We start from the raw sequence: 25,614 nt of genomic DNA, 5'->3' as shown, positions 1-25,614 counted from the left end.
AACGGGAAATAAAGTTCTCTTCTGCCCCTATTGTTTCAGAAACTGTGACTCTATCATTGGAAGAAATAAATTCTGCAAAAGACACTTTCTGGAAGAGTTCTAAGTTCAGCCACGCAGCCTCCCCAAGGCTCTCTGAGGTGTTCATTCCTCAAGGGTGACCCACACGCCAACAGGGATGCAGACACAGATGCAGGCTCTGGGGGCCACACCCAGGCTGGGGCAGCTGCCGGCCAGGGGTGGGGAGAAGGGAGGGGCAGTCACGGGGCTGAGGCACAGAGACTCCAAACCAAAGGGGCCTTGGGAGAAAGTGACGCTGACGTCCAGTCTATCCCTGGGTGGGAGAGACGGCTTGCATCGGGGGCTCATGCTGGAGTTGTCCTCCCCCCCAGGTCCCTAAATGTTCCTCCTCTGACGCCCGGAAACTGCTGTCACCGCCCGAGGCTCCTGGGCCGGGCTGTGCACTCGCTCTTTCTGAAGCTTGCCTTCCTCGAAATCCGCGACTCCTGTTGCCTCTGAAGGTCCGAGCCGTCATTCCTCCTCTGACCACCTTCTGTAATCTCTTAGCCTCTCTTATGCCAGGTCCGTGCTGTGCTAGGAGCTGGGCTTGGCCATTTTTGACAGGCTAGCGCATTTCACTGCAGGTGATGCTACGCGGCACAGAGACGTCCCCTGGTACCCATCAAGTCTGCCTGAGAGTGGATGGCGCCCATCGGGGGTGCGTGAGAGTGGAGTGCCCTTGGGCCAGCCTCCGGGAGCAGGCACCGGGCAGGTCTGTGGGCTTCTGCTGTCAGCGGCCTGCCCCGGGCCGTGGTCTGCAGACGCCGCCTGCAGAGAGCTGGGCTCTGGTTGAAGAGGCCTCTGGGGAGCCGCCCTCACCTCTTCCTGGGGACAAACGCCATCCCGGGGGAAACGGGTGAGCAGAAGCTAAAGAAGTTGGGAGACAAGCCCTCAGAAGGGGAGACGGGTGTTCCGGGCCTGTTAAACTTCGCGGAGAACCGTCTTGCCCACTTACAGTGACCCTCGGTCTCTGAGATTACCTGCCTTCTAGAATTCCTTCCCCACCTTCCTACCATTTTGGTCTAAATCCCCGTTTAATCCATTTTTCACACTTCCCTTTACTGTTTCAGGCTTCTCCTCCCAACGCCCACCTTTCAGGATGGCTCAGCATCCTCTACGAGAATCCGACGGCAGCAGGTCTCCAGGGACACCTGGCTGCACACAGGCTGCCTCCCCCCACAAGGGAGGCCCAAGCTGCGCCCCTCGACTGGGCAGGGGCGACACTCGTACTAGGGCAGGCCTGGGGGGCGGGGAGCGGGGGCTCCTTCTGACTGAGGGTGGCCTAGACCCAAATTCGCACCCCGGGTCCACCTTCCCCTCCAGACAGTGGACTGATGACTTGACTGATCTCTGGTCCTGGACAGACGGGGGAGAAGTGCTCCACAGAGTCCCTGGAACGCTGTCTCCACACCTGGCCTTCCCCACGATGACTGGATTTCCTAGAACAGTCCAGATCTCCAGGTTTCTCTCCGGTTTTCCTTGGAGGTACACTGCTTTCGTTGCAGACTGTATGTGCCAAGTTTTCGTTTAGAAAACGCGCCTGCGTCTCTGGACCAGGGCCTGATGGAGAGAAAGCAGCCCATGCAAAGGCGAGGAGGTCATAAGTGCACACTTGGGCTGGGAGGGCTGGGCCCAGAGCCGAGCAGCTGAGACGACAATCCCACACCCACCGACAGGCACTCCTGAGCACCACTGTCACCACGAACAGAGGCCCCTTAAACAGAAATTAGACGTGAGATGCACTGGCCCCTCCGCGACCTTCTCTGACCCTCAAGAGCCCAGAGAAGAGTACAAAGCTCCTTCCTTCCCATCTTGTGGTGAGGAGAGCTGGGCTCAGAGGAGGGCTCGGCCCAAGTTCCAGGCGATGTCACAGGGTGGGAAGCACGGGCTTGAACGAACTTAAATATTGGGAGAGAAAGAAATTTAAAAAATGGAAAGTGTAGCAAAAAGGGAAAGAGACTAGGAAGAGCCGCCCCGCACTGTCCCTGCAGCCCCGCCCAGCTTTCCTGCCTCCAGGCCCCGCTCCACAGGTCCACCCTTACTGGGTCCACAGCCACAGCCACGAGGACACCGGGTCTGAGCTCATCCTCCTGCCTGGCATGCCCCCCATGCAGCCGGGGGGCCAACTTTGCGGGCCCCCCATGCCTTCTCCACCCGCCGGCGGGCTTTGCGCTCCTCCCCGTGACCCTGCAGTGTTTGATGCCCACGCCGTGCCAACTGCCTCCTGGTCACTCTGGGACGTGCTGCTTACCAGGGCTTCACGTGGGTTTACAGCAAATGAAATCATCAGTGGAGCAGACAAACGCTGCCGACTCTTCCTAAGTCTCCCTCCACGAGGAGGAAGGCGGTGGCGGGGCCATCAGATCCGGGGGCCGGGGAGGGGTCACGGCCTACCCCATGCCACTCCTCCACGTGTACAATGAGCCCTGCTTGCCCGGAGCAGCCACGCGGTGTGGACCAGTGGCCAGAGGCGGCTTTCGAAGCACCTCCGTGGGCATCGCTTGGAGGGAGCCTGTAGCTGGGGGCGGAGGGCAGGGACTCTCAGGGGGTCTTCCCGGGCCCAGGGCACCACCTGGGCTGCTCCTCTGGCTTCTGCAAGGTGGAGGGGTGCTCTGATTCTGACAGCGAGTGGGTAAGGCAGACTAGAACCTTCCCCGTATTGAAGTCGATTAAAAGGATGCGCCTCCCCTGGTCACCCCCCAAACTGTCCCCCACCTAGCAGCCGGTGAGAACCAGACCTCCCTCTCGGACACACTTTCTTCCCTTGGCTGTGACAGAACAAAACGGGAGGACCTGGGAAAGGTCGCCGGACACAGAGGAGGGAAGATAAGCCCCCCCCTGCTGCCCCCGCTTCCCAGACGTAACTTCCTGGCCAGCCTTGAGAAACACTTATTTGAGTAAAATCCAGATCTGCTGACACACCAGGAAAATGAAAACAGACCAGAATAAGTAACGCAGGATCCAGAAGAAGCTGCAGAATCCAGGCCTCAGAAATCTTCGTATTAGAGGCTCCAGTCTTTTATTTTCAACATATCTCACCGAGGGGTCTGTTATTTTCAATTAAGTCTGATCTAATTATCAATGTCTGATCAGGGAAGTGGCTGCTATACTAGGACGGCAACATGTTTTCTTTACATGTTTCGATATTTCTTTGGCAATCTTTCCAGACTTCAGCCTCTCCTAGAAGATCTGTTTCCAAATCGCAGGAGCTATTTTTGAGGAACGTGTTGCGCAGAAACCAGAGAACGAGCATGGAGTCGCTGCTTTTGGAAACCACATGTTTGAAAATTTAAAATGTATGAGCAAAACATGCTACACATTCAGGTCTTCCAGAAACACGTTCAGACCCAGAGTAGAAAGGGATCTGGAAGGTTTGACTGAGTTTGCAGAACAGCTTGTTGGCCCTGGTACTGATCCCCTGACACTGAACACACAGACAAAAAGCAGGTCCCGGAAACGCTCAAGGCGGACAGGTCCCTTTGCTCTCATCACCCCCAAAGTGAGCAAGTTTTCCTTGGGTTCTCACAAGGCTGCCTTGACGAGCATGGCGTGACTTAAAGTACAGGGGAGCCCGGGCCTGTATGGGGGTTGCGGAGGCAGGAAGGCCCCGGGCCTCGTCTTCAGCAGCCGGGCTTCTACCTGACAGTACACCCCCTTGCAAAACCGATCAGAATTGGGAAAGTTTCGAGTGAATTCTGCCTGTGGACGTTGGTACTGCCAGCTACTTCTGCAAAGGCAAAACCTGAGAGATTCCAGTTGTCAGGCTCGACTAGGTTATCACAGAAAGAAGTGTTCTTTAATAGCATTTCAGGGCACCCTTCCATTTTTGAAGCAGATTTTGCTTATTGGAAATTTGCACACAAAAGTATTTTGACCTGAGAATTTAAACATAAAGCCAAGCCAAGGTACTGTAAGATGCACGGCTGACTGAAATGGGAAGGGCTGTGGTAGAAACTGGCGGTGGATCAAGTATACCCCAGGAATTCACTGTTTTCCACCTCAACCGGGAAGCGTTTCTGCGCCGAGCGCTACACCAAGCAGGGGGAGAGTCACCTAGGAGGGCCCCTGAATCAAAGGCCAGGAGAGCAGCCGACTCGGGACCTGCCCTCTCTTTGACAGCCCGGCTCTCCTTGCTCTCAGGCGCGAGGACGGGGGCCTCTGGGCTCCCGGGTGCGTCAGCCCGAGTCGGGGTGAGGGGACCATGGCCGTCGTTTCCCGAAGAGTCTGGAGCTAGCGGGCTGGGCCCCGGGTGGCTCTCTACAGGGCGCCTCCCGACCGCTTCCTCTCCTCTGGGTCCGGTTCCAAAGGCCCCCAGACTCCCAGGGAGCCTGTGGGCATTGGGAGACAAACCATCAAAAGAGGTCTCGCCGGCAATTCCGCAGGAGCCTGTGCCCTCACGTGGGGAAGGGGAGTGGCTGCTGCTCTGGGAGGATCAAAGCCTCAGAGACACGGACTCAACATTCAAAGAGACTCAGGGAGAGAAAGGCGGGGACGCCTTCTAATCATCTAACAGCTTGTTTCTGCCCAGTTTTACCCAATCCCCATGCACAGAAGTAGGACAGCGACGTGACAGAACACAGAATGTGCTGGTAGCCTCGCCTCACAAGCCCACCGGATGCCCTTGGGGAGCGCGTGTGTGTAAATACACACTCACGTGTGCGTACAACATACGTGTCACGTGACATGCCAATTGGGGGAAAACAGGAATAAAAGTAAAGAAATTGGCTTTTTAGATCAGGAAATACAGACTTAATCCAAATACATTATGTTGCTCTATGTAGAGGACAAAAATAACATTTACTAAAACAAAGGGGAAAAGTTTGGCAGCGGAATTCCATTAAAACATGACCTTTAAAGATGGATTTCAGTTCTTCTACAAGTTAACATACCCAAATCTTTCAAGTTTGAGCAAATTAAACTTTGATAGATTACCTGGTGAAATTGATACCTTGTTAAGTGTTAAAATAAGAGTTCATAAAAAAAAAGTTTATTAAGAAAGATGTGATTTTCCAATAGGTAAAGCAAACAAAAATATCACACACTTACGCGTGTAAACTAACTAAGAACCTTTAGCATGCTGACTCTGTCTATGAGATAGTTCTATTTTAAGGGGGAAGAGGGAAAAAAAGGTTTAAACGTGTTTGCATTCGAAGCTAATAATGCAAACTACTAACTGTTTGGAAACAGTTTATGAGAAGCCCGCTGATTTTTCAGGAACCCTCCACGAGTCCGCTGGAACCTCAAACCCCAAACCACGGATTACGCGCATGCAGGGGCATGGCACGGACCACCGGGGACCACAGGGGATGGACATTGGAAGACGTAGACCAGAGCTTTACGAAGGGCCAACCACACGAGGGCCTTCCCACTAGAAGAATCTGGCAACAACACCGCTGCTGTGCAGTTTCATTAGGACACGTGGCCTCTCTGGCTCTCTGGGAAGAAAGAATCACACACCCAGTCCCTCCTCCAGACCACCAGCCCCGAGCCTCCCCTCCCCTCCCCTCTCTCCCAAGGCCTGTGCCCTGCATCCTTCCTTGCATGGGAACACTCAGGTCTTTCGTTTAAAGGGTGACCTCATATGCTAGTATCGGTAAAACCTATGACACTGCCACCTACCATTCCACCTTTCCTAGGCCATTCACTTACTTCTATACTTACACAATACTCTTTTTCTCCTTCGGAAACTTTATAAAATGAATTGAATATTTCCATCATGTCCCCATGAAATGAAGCATAATAGTAAGTTGTTCAATTTTCCTTGTAACTCCGTGGTGAGAATTACACTGAGGTTATCCAGAACCTCACCTGTATTGTAGAATTAGCAAAGTGCAGAAGTCCGACGATTCGAAAACGAAGCGTGGAAGCAACAAGATACTGTCCTAAAATTACTGTTTTGTGCTTGAAATGCTTTAAAAAACTTTTCAGACAGGTTTTTTAAACTTGAAGGGGGTCTCTCCATGGCAGTTACAGAAAAACCTAAGAAAGTATGGATACATGAATGAACGAATACCTGCTTCGTTTACAAATGTACAATCTTCTACGCGTAACTACACTCTTACAAGTCCTTAATCCATGACTCAGCTAAATGGAGAGCTAAAAATCATGGCATCCTTATCCCCTGAGTGTGTTCTGCTAAAAACAAATCAAAACAACACAACAGCCTAGTGCCAGCATGTTCTCACCAGTAAACAGGCCACTTTGAGGGGGCAAACCTCCACATTTAATCAAAGCAGTTCCCACAAGGGTGCCCTGTAGTAATTTCAAAACTAAGCCCACCAGAAAATCTTTACAATAATTTCATTTCCAAATTTTCCTAGATCCTATTTTTAAAGGAAAAGTTTTTTTCTGTGTTCTCCCCCCTACCTTTTTTTATTATTATTAATCTGGATTGAAGAAAAGCACACATTTCATTTATTGTCTGGATTACAGATTCTTATTAAACAAACCAGAGCTCATTATAAAATCAATACCAACTTAACCACCATGCCCCCAGGAGGAACCACATAAAGGTCACTCCAAGAAATTCAAACAATTTTCCTGCTGGAAGGGCATGATTTTAATTACAGATACTATTAATTAGAGCTGTCACCGGGAAGCTTTTTTTTCTGTTAATTATCACAAACTCAGTCCTAAGTGTGCATTTGCAACCTGCACTTTTGTCAGAATTAGTCACTTCTGCATGCAAGTCCAACCTTTCCATTCTATCAATATTTTATATTCAAATTTCAAAGCATATCAAAGGATGCCGTGCTTTCTGCAAACCTCCGCCCGTAGGATCTGCCGTCTCTCACACACCTAACAGAGCTAGTGTGACAATTTATTTATGTCCCGCACAGGCCTGGCCCAGAAGAGACCCAAACGCCTACACTGGTTCAGCTCAATAGAATTTCTGGATACATTCTTACTAGTTTGTGTGACATTTTTCCCCAAGCTTCTTCTTCAAATGTGCTTTTTCTTTTGCTTTGAGGCAAAGCTAGCCCCTGAAATGCCATCTCCCACACATCTGAAGTTGCTGTTTCTTTATAAGAAAAGATCGTACTGACCAGGCTTCCGACCCCCTCCAGAAAACCAGAGGTTTTCTTCATTCAACAACACCACTGAGAGTTTTGAAGTAGGGAAAATAGTACTTTCTGGTCTCTCTTAAGCAGAGCGATTTTATCAGTTCATCCCAGCACCTTATGTGAGACAGGGTCAGGGTGGCTCTCAGACAAGCTCCTGGGGGTGGGGGTGGGGCGGTGTTCTAGACAGAGCTTGAGCAGCTCCCCAGCAGTGCAACTGTGATGACAGAATGATAACATTTATAGCCGTGACTGTAAAACAGGATGCGTTATTTACACGACATATTCCATATCACAATCACGTGACTTCAGAAGACAAAGACTCTACTCCAGTGGGAGAAAATCTTTTACAAAATGTATCTATTGAACATCAGAAAACGATGATTACGTAAATTACCTTCCCAAATGGGAAAATATACTTGGAGTTGCGTTATATTTTACGTTAGAAGAAATCAAATGCCCTGACTGGTATATATTCTGGGCTTGCATGAAGATGTGTTTTCATTACAGAACATTATTAAATCTGGAGTGTGTGCTACGGAACTCCCAAACATTCTGTGAATATTTTTTTATGTCCAGTTTCGTCTGAACCTCCTCCCCTCAGTCTCATTGGTTCCAATTTTTTTCCAGGTGTGTCTGGACTGTTTCTGCATCACCAGTGCATGGCTCCACCACTGCTCTCCTGAAGACATCCTTGGTTTACTTTCCATCTATCAGCCTTAGATGCCACTTTATCCAAATAACAGCGACGGTGGCAACAGATCAGGTCAGAGGATCTTTTCACATAAGATCCTGAGGAAGTCCATGATTTAAGAGACATCTTCATACATCTACACAACCAATTTATCTTGCAACTCTGGCATTTTTTATTAATAGTGGCCAAACTAAGGAAGATAACAGATAATACATAATTCATGTATTATACTTTTTTCACATTTCTAATTAGCAGCCCGCTTTCACAGCTAACATGAGACCATCCCAGAACAGCATAAGATTAATTTAGAGCAGGAAAACTAGGGTTTCAAGGTATTTACATGAATGCTAATGAGAAGTTTCAAATCGTCATCACACAAGAACCCAAACTATGAATAAATGAACAACTGCTGGGAATGGGGGAGGGGCCAAAGACGACTTAAACAATCCGTCCATTCCAGTGGTGAATGGAACTGAAACAGCACTTAGAAAAGTCTCTTTTTACCTGGTAGGCGTTGGTGGCATCGGGGTCCGGGTCGCCCCCAGGTCCCGAGAGCTTCTCCTTCAGCCTGTACTGAGAGCTGTGTCGTAGGCAGTAGATGACGCCGGACGCCAGCAGGACCGCCACGATGGCGACGATGGAGACCAGAGTGAGCACGATGAACTTGGTCGAGTCCTCTCGTTCTGCCTGGTGAGGCAGAAGCTTGGGTTTGCTTTTCTGCAGAATAGGAGAGGGGGCAGGTTACTACCCAGTGAATCATGAGTCCTGAAAACCATCCCTTCCAAACGCAACCTAAAACGTAAAGCTCTGGGCTGGCACTGAGACAACAGGAGGGCATCCAGGAAAGCAGCCCTCGGACCAGAAGCTACAGTCATTTCAACACAGCGTGCCACAGACGGCAATGTTTTCACAAGGAAAGTCATTAGAGGCGTCACTTTTTTTTTCTCTTAACGGCCGCCGTTTTTCAAACTTAACGGTATAAAGTATTTGGCAGCTAATTCACTGCCTTAAGTAAAATAAAGCCTTCGTCCCTTCTAAAGAGGTATGCGGGGAGAGGATGCTTCACAAACGGTGGGGCTGGGGTGGATGGACCGGATGGGGGTGCCTAGCTCCTGCTGTGCGTAAGGGTACCAGAAGTCCAACCACTGAGCCTGCTTCTGTGAAGCGTCAGGCTAATATTCTTGGATACACTGCAGGGAGTTGCCATCCCGGAAGCCCCTCCACTCGCCTTCCAAGGCACGTCCCCTCGTCCCCTCGTCCAGACCTCGGACCTGGGCCGCGTCTACACCCCGCACAGACCCCGCACTTCGCACCTCGGCACTTTTCCTTGAAAGGAGCTGCGAGACAGGGGCGCACTATGGTCCAGGAGTTCACTTCTCGGCGGGTGAAAGGTAAGGGAGCCCAGGTCCGTCGGATTCTCCTGCTTCGGGGGGCGGGGTGGGGTGGGTAAGAACATCCTTTCGGCGCGTTGCACGAGTCTCCATGCACACAAAGTTGCACAGTGCGCGCCCTCATTAGCTTCATTATAAGGAATATCAGCGACAATTAAAACGCCAGTGGACGATGGAGACTCGGCCAGCACACCCTTCCGCAATTACTCGGGGAATGAATAGAAATGCACGCCCCCGCCCCAGTCCTGGTTGCTACAAGATGAGGACAATTAGCAAACTCCTTTCCACCACCTAATTTCGCGTGGTAACAAAATGGATTTTTCCCCATGAATGCCTGGCCGGCCTATTCATTATCTCTCTTCTATTAGTAATTTTCTGCTCCGTATTCAGCCTCCCAACTCTTCATTTCCTCCTGTCTCCGAGTGTACACAGGGCCTCTTATGTCAGGCCGGGCCATTTTTATCTTGTAATCATAAAGGCCACCAAAGCAATTATCGCCGGTCCTGACTGGAAAAGCTGGTCATTAATTAGCTTCCTTTTGCCTTCGGTGCCGCGGATTAGCTGGTGCCGGGACTGGGTTAATGGAAACGCGGGTGAAATGAGAAAAGACGCCGGATTTTCTTGCCTGGATGCGAGGCTCCGAGGAGGACAGCAGGTCCACCAGCGGCGGGAGGGACGGAGGCGCGGGGACGCTAGGGGGAGGCGCGGAGGGGGGGGGGGGTCGGGGGAGGGAGCCGGGACGCCCGGGCGGTGGGGCGAGCGGGGCGCGGGGGCCCCCCCCGGCCAGTGCGGCCGGTGCGCGCGGCCCTCGGCCTGGAGGGAGCGGCGGGCGGAAGACCTTCCCATCCTCTCTCACCCCTCCCCTCGCCCCTCCCTCCCCGGCCCAGAAAGAAGTCACCCGGAGGGCTGCCGGCTGCCAGCCCCGCAGGCCCCGCTTCCCCCCGGCACCGTGTCCCCGCCCCGCGCGGCGACAGGCCGGACCGCAGAAATAAACCGGAGGGACCCGGCCGCGGCGCCGGAGACGCGGGCGGACCGGGAGGGGGCCCGACACCCCCGTGCCCGGCTCCTTGGCCCCCGCGCGGTGCCGCTGGTTCACGCCTGTCCTCCCGCGGCCGGTTCAAGGGGAGCGCGCCCCTCTCCAAGCCCTCCGGCCCGGGACGCTCCCCTGAGAGGCCGGCGAGGCTCCGGCCGCCCGGGTTCCCACCCCGCCGATGCGCCCCTCCCCCCACTAGTGCTCCTCCGCTCCCGGGAGAGGCCGGCTCCGAGCCTCCGCAGACGAGCGGGGACAACAAAGGAGGGCGCGCGGCCGGCGGAGGGGGCGTCCCGCTAGACGCCGCTCGGCGCCCCCAGCCGTCACTGCATCCCCCACTCCGCCCCGGCGCAGGCGACCGGCGGCCCCCGCCCCGCCCCCCCCAGGGGAGCCAGTCCAGGCGTCGGGGGGACCCCGCGCGCCCACGTGGCTGACCGCGCCCGGGTACGGGGACTTCCCGAACCCTCCTGCCCCGCGACGTGAAGCGCACACGCGCGCGGTGACCAGCCTGGCTCCGAGGGGACGCGCAGCGCCTCGGTGGGTGGCCACCACCTCAGTGCGCAGCCGACGGGCGGTCGCCAGGGCGCGGAGGACTGAGGACCCGAGCAGGGTCCGGCCCAGGCGCGGGGTCTCGCTGGGTAAGGGGCACAAGCGTAGCCCGGTTGTCGCTCGGGTCCAGGTGGGAGGCCGTGAACGCGCAGGGGCCCTCTAAGGAGGCCGGCAGCGGCGCCTGCACTTTACCCTGGCCCGGGTCTGGGGCGGCAGGAGAGACCCCGGAGGGGCGCTCCCCCGGGAGGGAGGCCGGGCAGCCCCTAAGTGTCGCCGCACGGCCGTCTCGGTCCTTTTTGCCGGAAACCGACGGTCACCGTGACCCGTAGGCTGCGCTCGGCCGGGGAAGCGGAAAGGGGCCTGCCCGGCCTCCCCTCACGCAGCGCTTGGAGTTTACTCAGAGGTCAAAGAAAAATGTCAAGGAGAGCGACTGCCCGGGTCCCTCCTCCCTGGGCCCCGCTCTGTCTCCGGCCAGCTGCGCAGCCCCCGCTGGGTCCCAGGTGCTCCCGGGGAAGAGGACGGGACTCCACGCCCATTGAGTCCCACTTTCTACGGTCCCGTTCAGCTCCCCGCCGCCTGGGCCGGAGCTGCCCCGCAGGGAAGGGGTGGCAGTGGTCCTCCCGAATCCAGGAGAGGGGTCTGGTGAGGCTGGGGAGGGCGAGCACCGGGTCAAGGAGGGGCCTGGACAGCGGGCGCGGTCGGGGAGGAGGGATCTGACCAGGAGAGGAAGGGAGCCTGTTGGGGACAGAGAGGGATGCGCCGGTTTGGGCCACTGTGACGCTGCGGCCGCAGGATCTTAGGGCCTGCCTGGGAATCCTGCCTCTCGCTGGCCCCTGGGCACCTCGGTTGGAGCCCGAAAAGTCGCTCTTCCTTGGGGCGCCCTCAGTGACTCCAACGTCCTACCTAGTGCTGTCGGGAGGGTCACGCGGGGAGGAAAAACTCTTGGCTGCAAGTCAGGACTGAGGAATCCCGGAAGAAATAAAAATTTACACTTTTTTTAAAAAATTAAAGAGTGTGAACTCCGTCCTCGGCACAGTGATTGAGTTTAAATAACTATGATTATTGTATAGCCTTTCTTTATTGTAGAGTTAAAAAAAATCTTAAGGGACCCCTGCTAACCGGGAGATTTAAGAGAAAGCAATGGGTACCTTTGCTTAAAAGTGAGTCTGACCCTCTGTCCTGCCCAGGAGTGACCTGGGTCCCTGCTCCCCCAGGCCGAGGGGCTGTAACTACAGGTGCTTTCCTGCAGTCTTGTCCTGGCGCTGAGCCCTGCCAAGAGCCCTCCACTAATTAGAGGCATCTTGTCAGTCTTGACTTGAAATTGAAAGAAAATAATGTTTAAATATTTATGACTTTGACATTTACAGTCAGGCCGCCTCCTTCTGTACAGTGGCAGCTCCCACCCCCTGGGAAGTTTGGAGCAGGGGAGGGGTGAGGGGGAAGGTGGAGGAAGCAGCCGTCCCAAGCAGCCTGGTCACACAGGGAGCACGGGGTGTCTGTGTACCCCAGGGTGCAGGCGACACATATACAAGCACTTAATACTAAGTTGCAGAAGCAGGAAAAGTATGATTTTTTTATAAGAATCAGGAAGAGTAAGTCAACTTTATATCAGGTTAGATGCATCGAGAGTAAACTGAAGCACATTGCATATTTCTTCCACTCAACCATCTCCACCTGCAGCTCCTTGAACTTAGAATATAAAATATTGCAAAAGCTGTGATTTGAAATGCATATGTGACCACAGAGGCAATCAGTGGAATTGCTCTTAGAATCTGCAGACATTGTCCTGACCTATTTAAACTATTTTGATCTGTGCTTATAAGTGAAGGTGCCTGGGGCTTCCTTTATCTTCTTTGCCATTTATGGCAAAATACCTTCAAAACTTTTTTTTAAGCTGTCCACGTGGTAAGCCTAAAATAAAAGAAGAAAGAAGAAAAAAGAACATTGTATACCCAAACTTGATTGTGAGGCAGCCACACCAATATATAACTTTATGGTAAAAAATATTTGTTGACGGGTAGAAAATGTAGCATTTTCCCAAGGCTGTGCTACGCAACCAGTTAGCAAGAGCAATTCATTATCGAAATCACTGGCTTCAATTTTAAAACACACTTGTACCCAAAAACTTATGGGCACAGGCATGCAGCAATTTCATTGATACTAAACTTCTAATATCGTTTTCATTTGCATCATTTCCAAAGAATTTGATTTGCAAACCCAGCCGTATCCCGTGTTCCTCTGCACTTTTATGTTACTATAATTGTAAAGATCTTTTTCTCTGTAAAATTTAGAAATTAATTTTAGAGACTACTAATGAATGGTTAAAAACAAGTCTGTCTTTGGTTTCCCAGATGAACCATCTTAGAATTCTTTGGAAATTTCATGCTAAGTTTACTAAGATATATTTACTAAGATATAGTAACTATCACTTTAAAGCCGATCAAAATTTTTAACAGCTTTCAGGCCACAGGAATGACCAAACTTAAAAATATTGGGGGGGGGCGGTGTCTTAAAATATTTTAAAAGTATTTTTTTAAAGCTGTTAACTGAACTATTTTTAATTTGGAACTGGCCACAGAATTCTAATAGATGAGAGAAGTCAGGCGGAAATAATCATGTGTTAATTCTCTGCATTACAAAATCTTTTCAGAAGCTATTATCAGAGCAAGAGGCATTGCGGTCTGAATTCAGGGTGGGAGGAATCCTTTGTGCAGCTGAAGGCTATTGTTCGTTTGTGCAGATGAAATTGTACTTGCAAATCTGCCATTCAAGTAGCCAAAAAAAAAAAAAAAAAAAGCTTATACGGGCAAAAGAAAACAATCTCCAAGAAACAATTATTCTTAAATATAAACCTCAATGAAAATAAAGTGGGGATACGCTGTTTTAAAATCGTCTATTTATGAGGTATTGTTCAGGCATAGGCATAAAAGTAAATACACAGAAGATTATAAATTGTCTGTTTGCATCTTTAAGCACTCCTAGAAGATCAGTTTTGGGGAAATACTCTGTTTTCAGGTGTCAGGGAAGATTTACGATATTTATGTTTAAAGTGGGAAAAACACCCCCGTGTGAACTAATTTTTAGCAGAGCTTGATAAGCAGCAAATTGTCTCGGGGGAAACAGAGGGCGATCCTCCGAGAAGGGACCGACGTGGCCCGGCCAGGGAGAAAGCCAGCCCGGCCACCTCGCAGGCTCCGTCGGCATGTTTATAGCATCCAAACTCAAACCCGACCAATAAGCTTGAAGCGCGGCCCGGGGCCCGCGCTGCAGAAGCGTACAGTCGGTCCGCGGCCTGCCCAGGCCCGGGCGCGCGCCCCCGGGGTCAGGCGTCCCCTGGGTCACCCGTGCTCTGGAAGGAGTTTTCCCTCCGCAAGAATCAAGCCCTTCTCAGCACTGGGGTTTCTGCTTCTCTCCTTCGCGGAGGCTTAGAAGCCGCCTCTGGGAGGCTCGCCTGGCGTCGCGGGTCAGGACCCTGCCGCGGCGCCGCTCAGAGCGCGGGTCCCGGGGGCGCACGGCCGTTTTCGGCCCCTCCCCCTCGACAGGCCCCGGCTTTCTCACTTCTCGTTCCCAGTCCCTCCCGCCTTTCTCCTGTAGGCGATCCGCACCGAGGTGGGAAAGATCGGACCGCAGCGCCGGACACAAAGGGTCGAGGGTTCCTGGGAGCCGCGGTATTCACAGCGCGGAGGGGTCCCCTGGCGGACCCAGCCCGCTTCCCGCGGGGACAGTGCGGGGGGCCCAGCCCCTCCCGCCACAAAGCGCGCCGGCCGCGGGGCAAGGATCAGTGTGCCCAACGACGCCCGCCCACCCCGGGCCCCGCGGAGCCGCACAGGTCCCCTGCCTCACCTCGCCGCCCGTCTCGGGAGCCAAGCGGGGTGTGCTTAGCTGCGTGCGGGCGGCCCCTCCGAGGCTGATAAAGAGAGGGGAGCTTCCGTGTCCCTCCTGCGCGCAAACCTTCACCGCCTCGCACTTTCGTTCGCATTCATCCAGAGAAGGCCGGTTTGCCGAAGACCATTGGGCCCCGCAGCGCCCTTGACCCCAGGCGGGGAGGCTCCCCGGTGCCGACCAGGGGCCGCTGTCTGCGGACTTAGCGGGGCCACTGGACCCCAGAGCAGGAGGACGCGGGGGCAGGGGCCGGGGGCCGGGCCGGGGAGCTGGGCGGTTGGCGGGGGCACCGTGCCCGCTGCGGCCGATGGCTCCTGGCCACCCTCCGGCTGTGCGTTTGGGGGTGCAGTAGGCACTGGTGACTGTGACAGACACCCCCAGCCGTCCAGCGTGGAGCGACCTCTGAGCACTGATGACACAAAAGGGCGGGAGTCCGGCTCCGGCTCCACAGGGTCTCTTCTGCCGAGGTTTCAACCCCTAGTTCGGGGTCTGCCCGACGGCCCCGACCGAGACCGAGGCTTCTGTAAAACCCCGAGGCAAGTCCCACTTCAGAACCACACAGGCAGTCAATAAATAAAGTCCCTCCTTCAAACAGCTCCGCGTCAGAAGTTTCTCTGGCAAGCGCGCGGCCGCCCCACCGGGGAGGGCGCCGAGACAGCGCAGGTTCCTTTTGGGGGAGGGGAGGTGGCCGCTCGGAGGCGTTCTCCACCGGACCCGGGAGATCAGAGAACCCTGCACTCCCACACACGGCCCCACCTGCCCCTGGCACTCTCCTCCCTGGGTGCCCATCCAGCGTCCTCTAACTGGGACGCCTCGACAGCACAGAGGCGCGCTCCGGCCCCGATACGGAGGGCGAAGAGCGCCCCAAAACGGGCTGCGAGGAAAATGCTCCCACGTTGGTTCCCTTCCACGCCGGCTGCTCATCCCGTCCTTCATCTTTTCCCACAACCCTCCCCATCTGCGACCCCCGCCCCCGCCCCCGCCCTCTTGCTGGTCCGAACCGCCCGGAGTGGCTGGCGATGCGGAGTCCGAGAGGCAGTGGCCCCAGCCCAGCCCCGGTGGTCTTCGCGGGGAGCTCTGGGGTGGGACTGCCACCGACCGGGATGCCACCACGGGATGTCCACCCCTGACCCACTTGGGGAATGACCTCAGACGCAGACCTCCCCGGCCAAACAGAGCACTTGACAGGCAGCCTGCTGCGAGTCAGTTAGCCCCAGGACTGGGCTCTCCGACGCCCAGGTCGCCCATCCGAGCCCCTCACCCCGCCCCCGCCCCCGCCCCCCGCCCCGCGCGCACCCTCCACCCTTACCAGGCTGCGGTTCTCGCCGCGCCACCTACATGCCTTGGCGATGCCCTCGGTGGGTCTCTCCCGCTCCCTCCGGCCCCCAACCCGGCCCCTGTCCCTTCTACGGCCCCACCAGTGCCCACGCCCCGGCCCCGCGCCCCTGGTTACCTGCGGCGGGGCGGGCGCCGGGCGCCCAAGCCGGAGGAGAGGAGGACGTGTGCCCGGCCGAACGGCCTCGGGGCGCGGCGGCCGCGGTCAGCGGCGGCGCCATCACCGCCGTCAGCCTTTTTCCCTGGGCCGGAGCCACAGACGAGCGGGGCCATCCTGCTTCTGACCACAAACTTCTCCGGCAGCCGGCGGAGACAAAGGTGCCGCGCGCCGCAGCTCCACGGGCCGTGGCGGCGGCCGCACCAGCTCGGAGACCGCAGCTCTGCTCCGCCGCTCAGCCGGGCTCTGTGCGCTCCACCGGGGCCCGGCCCCAGGGCAAGGCGCTCGGGTCAGGGAGCGGAGAGGGTGAGCGCGGGGCCGGGCGCGGGACGGTCCCCGAAGGGCCACCGGCCGCGCGCGCAGCTCCATCCTGCGCGGCCGCCGCGCCCCGCCTTATATCCGGCCCGGCGCGCACCCGGCCGGCGGCGGCGCGGCTCGCGGCCCAGCCACCGGTTGCTATAGCGATGTCCCCCCCGCACACACACAGGTTGCTGACAGCAATTGGCTAAGGGGCCGCGGCTCTCCAAACACCCTCTCCCGCCCGAGACTATGAATGGACATCGGCTTTGTCAGTCATTTGTACAGCGCGGCAGCCCGGGCCTTCGCCTTTTCTTTCTTTTCAGCCTTTCTCCCTTTCATCGTTCGAGTCGCACTTCAGACTGGGCAAGTTCAGGGTAGCACCCGGGGGAGAGGGGACACGGCAAGAAATGTCAACCTGCACGGCCCTGCTGTGACCTCTGCTATGGGAGGGGTGGCGTCGAAACTCTTTGCAAGAGAAAAACTCAGGATACATCCTTCTTCCGAGTTAGTTTTGACACTTTTGCCCTGGGGGCCTTTTGCTCCCTTTCCAAATTGAAGCTGGCCAATGACGCCGGGCAAATCAGCGAGTAAACGCCCCCGCCCCCCGCCCCTTATAGGAATCCCGCTCGAGTGTTTAGGTCTCGAAGGCGCCTACAAAGCGCCTTGCCGGACGCAGGAACTACTGAGAACTTTGCCGCCATTTGGTCCAGGCGAAATGCGGGCCGCCAGCCCAAAACGTCGGGACGGGATGGCGGGGAAAGGAAGGAATCGAGCTGCGTCCTCGCTTCCCCAGGTCAAAGGCCCGGCCTGGCCCACTGCCCCGCAGAAGGAGCGGAGCGAGGTCGCAGGCCGCGCTCTCAGTCGCTCACTCCTCCCGAAGCTCCCCGACCCCGGGCGCGGGCCCAGGGCGCGACTCTGAGTCGGGCCGGCGGCGCCCGAGGCCAAGCAGGGGCCTGGGGGGCGACCAGACCGGCTGGGCCTGGTGAGCGGCCTCCCGCGGACTCGCGGCCGCTGCGGCCGCTCCCCCGCCCTTTCACCCCCATTCTCCCCGCTCCCCGCTCTGGACCCCTGGTCGCAGCCACAGGTCGGGGCACCCCCGGTGCGCGGCGCCCCCCGCCGAGCAGCCTAGCGCGAGAGCTGAAACCCAACATCTGTGCGTACAATGCGCTCTCGAGGCCCACAGCTGCAGGCACAAGGGGAAGAAAGAAAGGAGTGGGGGGGGGAGATCTTGTCACATGCAGATGACAGTCTGTGGAGGGCTCTTTAGTTTCTCCTTTTCTGGAAACCCGGGCGCCCTCCTCCCAGTGCCCCTCTCCCACCGCCTCCCCATTGTTCCCGCGCTCGGGACAGCTGGAGGCGGCGGCCCCTCCTCGCCCGACGCCCCTTCTGCCCACACCCGGCGGCCCCGGAGCCCGGGAGAGCCGCAGCCCCCGCCCCCAGCCCGGTCGGCCCCGCGGGCGAGCTCGCACCGCTTCCGCCCTCCCTTCCCCCGGGCGCTGCCCCCAGACCTGCCCCGCGCCGAGGGTCCCCGCCGTCGCGCTCCCCTCGCGGAAACAGAAGTGCCTAACCGCCCGGCCCGCCCTCCCCGGGCCAGGGCTCCGGGCACGAGTGCCTGCGAAGTGCTTGCCTCTGTCTAAAGTGTCCGAAGGACTCGCTTCCTCTGACCGAAGGCCTAAGCTGAGATCTACTTGCATTTGCTATTTCTAGGGGCCGGGAGTCGAGCGCTTCCGAGAACCCGGGCTCGGTAGGCCTGAGCGGCCCGAGCTCGCGGGGGCTGGAGGCCTGCTGGCCGCTTCGCCGGGCTTCGAGAAGCTCGAGGGGAAACTCAGTTCCGGGGCGGCCAAAGGGGCACCGCGGCTCCACTCCAGCGACCCACCACGGCGCACACCGCCCGCGGACAGCCGGCAGGCCAGAAAGGGGAAGCCACCCCTGCTCTCGCGTCCCCACGCCGGGTCAGGGCCTACAGACCCCCTGTCCTCTGTCCACCCGCCGGGCCTCCCGCGATCCGCCGGATCGCTCCCATCCCCGGAGCCCACGCCCCGCGCCACCTGGGGACCAAGACCCGACTGGCTGTTCCTCCCTGCTGCCCTCCGGGGGGCCCGAGTCGGCCCGGTACCTCCTGGAAAGAGGAGGGGGAAGGGGAGGAGGCGGGAGGGGCCCCGTAGAGCCCCGGCCGGGGGAGGGGGTAGGACTGCGGACAGAGGGGCCGGCAGGGAGGGGAGGCCTGCGGGAGGGGACCTGCCGCCCTCAGCCTGGCTGGGAACCGGCCTCTCCATAGCAACCGCCTGTGCGCGCGCGCGCTCGCTTGTGTGCGGGGGAGTGGGCTCCCGGGCCGCCTCAGCCCGCGTGGGGGGATCTCAGGACGCTGGGGGCCGGGGACAGGGACGTCCTCTCCGGGACAGGAGGGCCGGCCTTTTCTGAGGTGCTGGGGACTCCGGGCGGTCAGGAGACGCCGTGCCAGGCACAGGGCGGGCAGGGGGGACGGGGGCGGGCAGGGGGGACGTGCCCAGGCCCCATGCTCGGCCGTGGGGGCACCTGGGCGCCCGGCCCTCGCTGTCGGCCCGCCTGCCTTGCTAACAGGGCCCTGGGACTTGGCGGGAGTGAGCGCGGTCGGTGCATCTTCACGGAGACCCAGCGCGGTGCCTCCCGGGGCGCGGCGCGGCGCGCCGGGCCGGGGCCGGGCGGCCGCTGCGGCCGCGCCTCCCTCCCCGGCTGGCCAGAGGTCCGCCAGGCGCACCTGGGGTTGGCGCGGGGGCAGCGGGGCTCGCGGGGCCGGGGACCGCGCCGCCTCGGGGAGCGGCCGGCCTGCTCACCCGCGCTGGAGGGGAACCTGCGCGAGCTCCCAATCCGCGGTGAGGCGCCGAGAGGCTCCGGGAGCCCGCGAGGGGCCCGGCCTCGGCGGCACCCTCCTCGCCGGCCGGCCTCCCGCTGCACGCCCCTCTCACTTTCCTTGCCCTCGATCGCCAGGAGCCACAACCGGCTGTGAGGACCCTGCTCGGATGGCCAGGGGAGCGGACCGAGGGGAGGCCCGACAGACAGCGCGAGGAGGACCCCAGCCGCGTCGTCCAGGGCCCCTGGGGGCGGTCAGAGGGTCGGCGACCCCAGAGAGGGCGTGCATCTCGAAGTCAGATACTGTCCTGCTTTCCATACAAACACGATATGACATGTTACATAAGTAAATAATAAGCAAATACATTCATTTTATTTAGCTAGTTTTTCAGTTGTCCCAAAGGGTTTCACTTCCAACCTCAAAGCAGCACATTCCCGATTTAATCTGAATTTAATGCCCTGTCTTTCTTGTGCGTTCAGGGAGGGTGGGTGGCACGATGGTGGCACAGTTCAAGTTTGCCTGTGGTCACTTTTTAAACAGTTAGAAGGGCCTTAAACTCTTAATGCAGGTTTTTATGAGCAGAAAAGTCTGTTTTCTCACCCACGCCTTGGTGCACACCACACAGTGTATTCTTCATGGGGTAGGGCTTGTCAAGTACTCCCTCACCTTCCTCCCCGCCCCCCCCCAGGACGCAGCGTCTGAGTCCGGAGCCCTCACTCCCAGAGCTTAAAGATGAACGGGTTGCCCAGGAAATTCATTAAAAGAATGTATTTGTATTTTAGGTTCTGATCCCTCAAGTCTGTTTCAGAAACTGATCAATTAATCCACCAGGTTTTCACTCTATTTCCCTTTATTTAAAAATGCTTTCTTACATCCAGGGCAGGAAAAATGTATCTATCTTTTAATTCTTAAAAATACTTTAGTAGGAAAGTGTTTTGACAACAATGTAAGACTAGGTTCAGCTAATATCTTGGAGAATGAATGGTGCTGTTAGGATTTTTGGTTTTGTCATGAGAGATTAGACTTCATTTAATAATAAATTTCAATGACATTTTCAGAGAAAACTTCTAAACATGATGCAAAATGTTTTTGAGAGGCGTTGATTGAATCACTTATATCTGATGCGCATATTATTCATGTAGAAATTAGGATTCTTTAGCTGGTGAATAAGAAGTATATGTAAAATTCACCCAAACCTACAAAATATCTAAACAATTTAGTTTAAAATGATATGTTGATCTGGCTAAGACTTCTTTTAAAGTGCAGTTCACATTTGTTATGTGTAAAACCTAATGTTCTGTGTTAGAAATCTCATTTTCAACTTAGGGAGCACCAAACTGTTATAGATCACACATTTAACTGATTAGAATAAATTTCCAATGAACTAAATTATCAGAGAAAATGTATTTTAAAACAAAATAGAGAAAGACTGTTATGGGAAACATCAGGAATTTTCAATATGATGGTAAGATAGAAAGTGGCAAAAAGAACTTCTGGGATACTTGTTTGATTTCAGAAAATCTGAAGCAATTTTGTTTAAAAAATATAATGGTACATGAATTATATTTAAAATACTTTTGATTTGTAAATCCATTTATAAAAATGATTTTAAGTTATAAAAATGAAATTTGATCCTTTTAATACTGTAGCTATGTGTATACTGTATTTTCATACCGATATAATGTTAAAGAAAATAACATTTTATATCAATGAATGAATTTTGAAAAGCAAGATGTTTTATTGGTCAACCTCCTAGTGAAATAGTAACTGTCACTGAGATAATTTTCTAAAAAGGATGCTTGCACAGGTCAGTACAGATGACTCAATTGAACTGCATTAGTTGTGAAAAGCAATATTTTCAAGGACAATATTTGGAAGAGTTTTAGACACTAATGACAAGTCCTTATTCATGGAGACAGAAGCCAAGTCCATTGCAACAAGAGGGGCTGCATTTGAGTAGATTCCTCACCAGTCTCCCTTGCATATTGGAAGCAGGGCAATCAAATTCACCAGCTGGGGTGACACCTGAGCAACTTTAACATATTGAGATAAAATCTTTAAAATGGAGAGGAATGGAGAAATAATAAAATTATTCGTTCAAATATTTTACTTTATTTCAAGAAAAATGTGAATTCTTTCCTCAAAACAGAAAGAAAATCACCAACGTAATTCAGCTTTTATTATTCTCATCTCGGCTTATATTCAGATTGATCTAGAATTTTCAAAATACAAAAATAGGAACTCTGTTATGAAATAGAGGTGCTACTCCCTCCAATGGCTTAACAGGATCACATGAAACCATTGTATTAAAACCAAAAAATGTATTTCAGCAAGGATTTATGCTTGAAGGATTGGTTAACAAATATGTAGGAATTTGTTTTAGATTTTCTTTTTCAAACTTTGAAATTACAGTTCCTGTAAGGACAAGAAAAGCTTCAAAACCTGATTATTACTATTAATGGTTTGTCCATTAAAAGTAGCATTTTGAAAAACTCTTCATACGGACAGCTGTTTACAAACAGAGCAGTCTCCCTACAGTTTAATTTGTTTTTTATTCTCTAGATTCTAGAGTCTAGAAGATGTATTACTTTCAATTTCCCTCTTTGTAAAGATCTAACCTTTTATTATTTACAAAATAAAGCTATAAAATACATATTTAATAATTGATGTCCAGTATAGTAAATGTATTGTATGTTCATGACTAGATTTTATCCTTCTTCACAAAACTGAGCTAAAATTCCTTAGAGCGAATGTTTGCAAGAAAGACTCATTACCACTTGAACAAGAATCTAACAACTTTTTTGAAAATGGCTAAATCATGCCGTTATCTACAGATGAAACACAATAGTGCTATGAAGAATGTGTGGGTTCTCTCTCTTTTTGGGTTAAAAGTGCTTCCACATACTTTGTCAATTACATAGTACATGTCCGCTATAATTGTTTGGAAACAGTTTTTTTCCTGAAATTACTTTGGAATTAAAAGTAGAACAACAATTCAAGCAAATGTTTATTTCATAATTATGCATTTCAGCTTTCTCCTCTTCACATATACTTTTAAGGAAAACACTGACGTATGCCTTAATGTATGAAAATAGGCTCCCATTAAATGTAAAATTGTCACAGCCTGACAAGTTTGGCTTAGTACCTGAAGCCTACAGAAGATGAATCACTATGAAGTGATATTTTCTGATTTTACATTGCAAACATGTGTACAAGTATTGAGATCTAATGGGGACAAAGTTTCTGGAAAGAGCCAGCGGCTTGTCTTTCTGACACAACATGGAGCAGTCCCAGAAGGTTCAGGGTTAGCTGTCACTCTGAGAAATCCAGTAATGGCCCTTCAGAATTCCGTATGAATTCACCCATAGCTGCCAAATAGCCAACTGAATAAAAAATGGTTGAATCTTCTCTGTGGATGCAGCATTATGTACATTCACATTTTAGCAAGTAGGGTACAAATTAGCAGATAATCTTACATAGGGTGCTACCATGTACTGAGACAGCTTTAAAAATTTTTGCAAAACTAATATATATATATATATAGTCTCCTGAGATCTTTCAGTTCAAACACCTTAGGAAGTTACATATTTACTTCGACCTTTCTCTGTCATATTTGAAGTTCTCATTCAGAATTATCTGAAGATATGCTCAAACAAAACTAGAAATCTAGTTTTACGTTTTCTAACCATTTTGTACTTCTGATTCCTCCAAGACCTTATTATTTAACCTGATCACCCCCTATTTCACTGTTCTTATTTCCAAATGGCTCTTGAGTATTTTTAAGAATAAAATAAACATTTAAAGAAAGATCACTTCTGACCATTAAGAATATTTTTTAAAAGGCCATTTACAAAAGCAGTGCCTAAATGTGGCAGCCACACTGGCATGGTGGGGAGAAGGGTGGCTTCCCGAGGTGACAGTCGGGAGAATAAGAGGCCCTGTGGGCTCAGCACGTTCAGAATAGACTCAGTTCCTTCTCTTCCATTGGGTGTCCCGGTTTCCATGACAACGGCCTCTCTGTCCTGAATGTCCTTCTTTGGGGTGAGGCTAGAGGCTTTCTTATCCTTCATCCTCCCGTGATCAGGTCTGTCCCTTCTTTCAGGCCACGATGTACTCTGACCTCACTCCTGGCCCCACCTGCACCAGTGCAGGCTCGTCCTGTGCCCCGTGTCCTCGGGATCCTCACCTCAATCCATTTGACCCCCTTCTCTTCTCACTATGACCTGCACCAACCCTTCCTCAGATCCATCGAAGGTTGGCTCCCTTTCCTCCAACCAACCAAGCTGGTGCGTTCAGAGCACCCTGCTTCCTGGCTGCCCACACCAGGCCCCTGTGTCGGCTGCCAGTACTGGCTCCGCATCTAAGAACCCCTGCCCCTGACACTGCTCCCCTAGCCCCTGTGCTTTGAGCTCAAAGTTTCTTATTTGAAACCCTACGTTGAATCCCTTGCCTTCAGAATAACTGGGTGCTCCAGATTAGTCAACCTCTCACAAACATGTGCACACATCACCTCACCTACAGGCACACACGCAGTCTCACCTACAGGCACACACGCCATCTCACCTACAGGCACACATGCAGTCTCACCTACAGGCACACACACCATCTCACCTACAGGCACACACGGAGTCTCACCTACAGGCACACACGCAGTCTCACCTACAGGCACACACGCCATCTCACCTACAGGCACACACGCAGTCTCACCTACAGGCACACACGCCATCTCACCTACAGGCACACACGCAGTCTCACCTACAGGCACACACGCAGTCTCACCTACAGGCACACACGCCATCTCACCTACAGGCACACACGCAGTCTCACCTACAGGCACACACGCCATCTCACCTACAGGCACACACGCAGTCTCACCTACAGGCACACACGCCATCTCACCTACAGGCACACACGCAGTCTCACCTACAGGCACACACGCCATCTCACCTACAGGCACACACGCAGTCTCACCTACAGGCACACACGCAGTCTCACCTACAGGCACACACACCGTCTCACCTACAGGCACACACGCAGTCTCACCTACAGGCACACACGCAGTCTCACCTACAGGCACACATGCCATCTCACCTACAGGCACACATGCAGTCTCACCTACAGGCACACACGCAGTCTCACCTACAGGCACACACGCCATCTCACCTACAGGCACACACGCAGTCTCACCTACAGGCACACACGCAGTCTCACCTACAGGCACACACGCCATCTCACCTACAGGCACACACGCAGTCTCACCTACAGGCACACACGCCATCTCACCTACAGGCACACACGCAGTCTCACCTACAGGCACACACGCCATCTCACCTACAGGCACACACGCAGTCTCACCTACAGGCACACACGCAGTCTCACCTACAGGCACACACACCATCTCACCTACAGGCACACACGCAGTCTCACCTACAGGCACACACACCATCTCACCTACAGGCACACACACCATCTCACCTACAGGCAGACACACCGTCTCACCTACAGGCACACACGCAGTCTCACCTACAGGCAGACACACCGTCTCACCTACAGGCACACACCGTCTCACCTACAGGCACACACGCAGTCTCACCTACAGGCACACACACAGTCTCACCTACAGGCACACACACCATCTCACACAGCCACACACCGTCTACAACACGTGTCAGCCATGTCACATGCATGCAGTCCTCTCACATACATGTACACACATCACCTCCCATGTGAACACACATCCTCTCTCACGTCATCTCACACACGTACACATATCTTGTACACAAGTGCATACAGCATCTGACACACGCCATCTCACATACACGTGCATACTTGTGCACATGGAGAAGAGAACACCATGATGAGCAGGGCTGAACGACCTGAGCCCTGTTTGCTGCCTTTCCACGCGGGGCTCATGGAGCCCCCGGAGGCCCCCCAGAAGCCCCAGATTTGTGCGTTGCTATTTCTATTTTCACAGATAAGAAAACCAACATTTTGAGAGGTAAACTAAGTGTCCCAAGCTGGTCAAGGCTAGAACATCAGTAAACGCGCACACACACACACACACACACACACACACACGTGTGCGTGTGCACGCACAGACTTGTGCACACGCCGTTTTATAGGGAGAACTCGGTTTCTCAACACGGACCCTGCGAGCTCCGGGTGAGCAGTGAGGGCGCCATCGGCTCCTCCCAAGCTCCCCGTAATAGTAATAACTGTTCATTCAATAAGAATAGTTGTGTCTTTGGAAAAGACAGCTGGCACTGTCTCAGCCTTCTGTGAAACGAGATTGCGGGCACCTTACGGGCTTTACCGTTGCTGTCACTCT

General features: G+C 53.9%; 1 protein-coding gene across 1 annotated transcript in view; it reads right to left on the bottom strand.

Annotated features, from left to right (window-relative positions):
* The window catches only part of PTPRN2 (protein tyrosine phosphatase receptor type N2), a 701,491-nt gene that overhangs the window by 103,355 nt on the left and 572,522 nt on the right, over positions 1-25,614 (bottom strand). The window contains exon 13 of the mRNA XM_089917106.1: positions 8,317-8,529. Coding sequence (XP_089773232.1) covers positions 8,317-8,529 — 213 coding nt within the window. The remainder of the gene's footprint in view (positions 1-8,316; positions 8,530-25,614) is intronic.

This window comes from Delphinapterus leucas, chromosome 9, assembly GCF_059928025.1.
Source record: "Delphinapterus leucas isolate spDelLeu-1000000601 "Yukka" chromosome 9, BTC_Dleu_Yukka2, whole genome shotgun sequence".
Lineage (NCBI taxonomy): Eukaryota > Metazoa > Chordata > Mammalia > Artiodactyla > Monodontidae > Delphinapterus > Delphinapterus leucas.
Note: the sequence above shows the minus strand (reverse complement) of the source record. Positions and strands in the feature narration are given on the sequence as shown.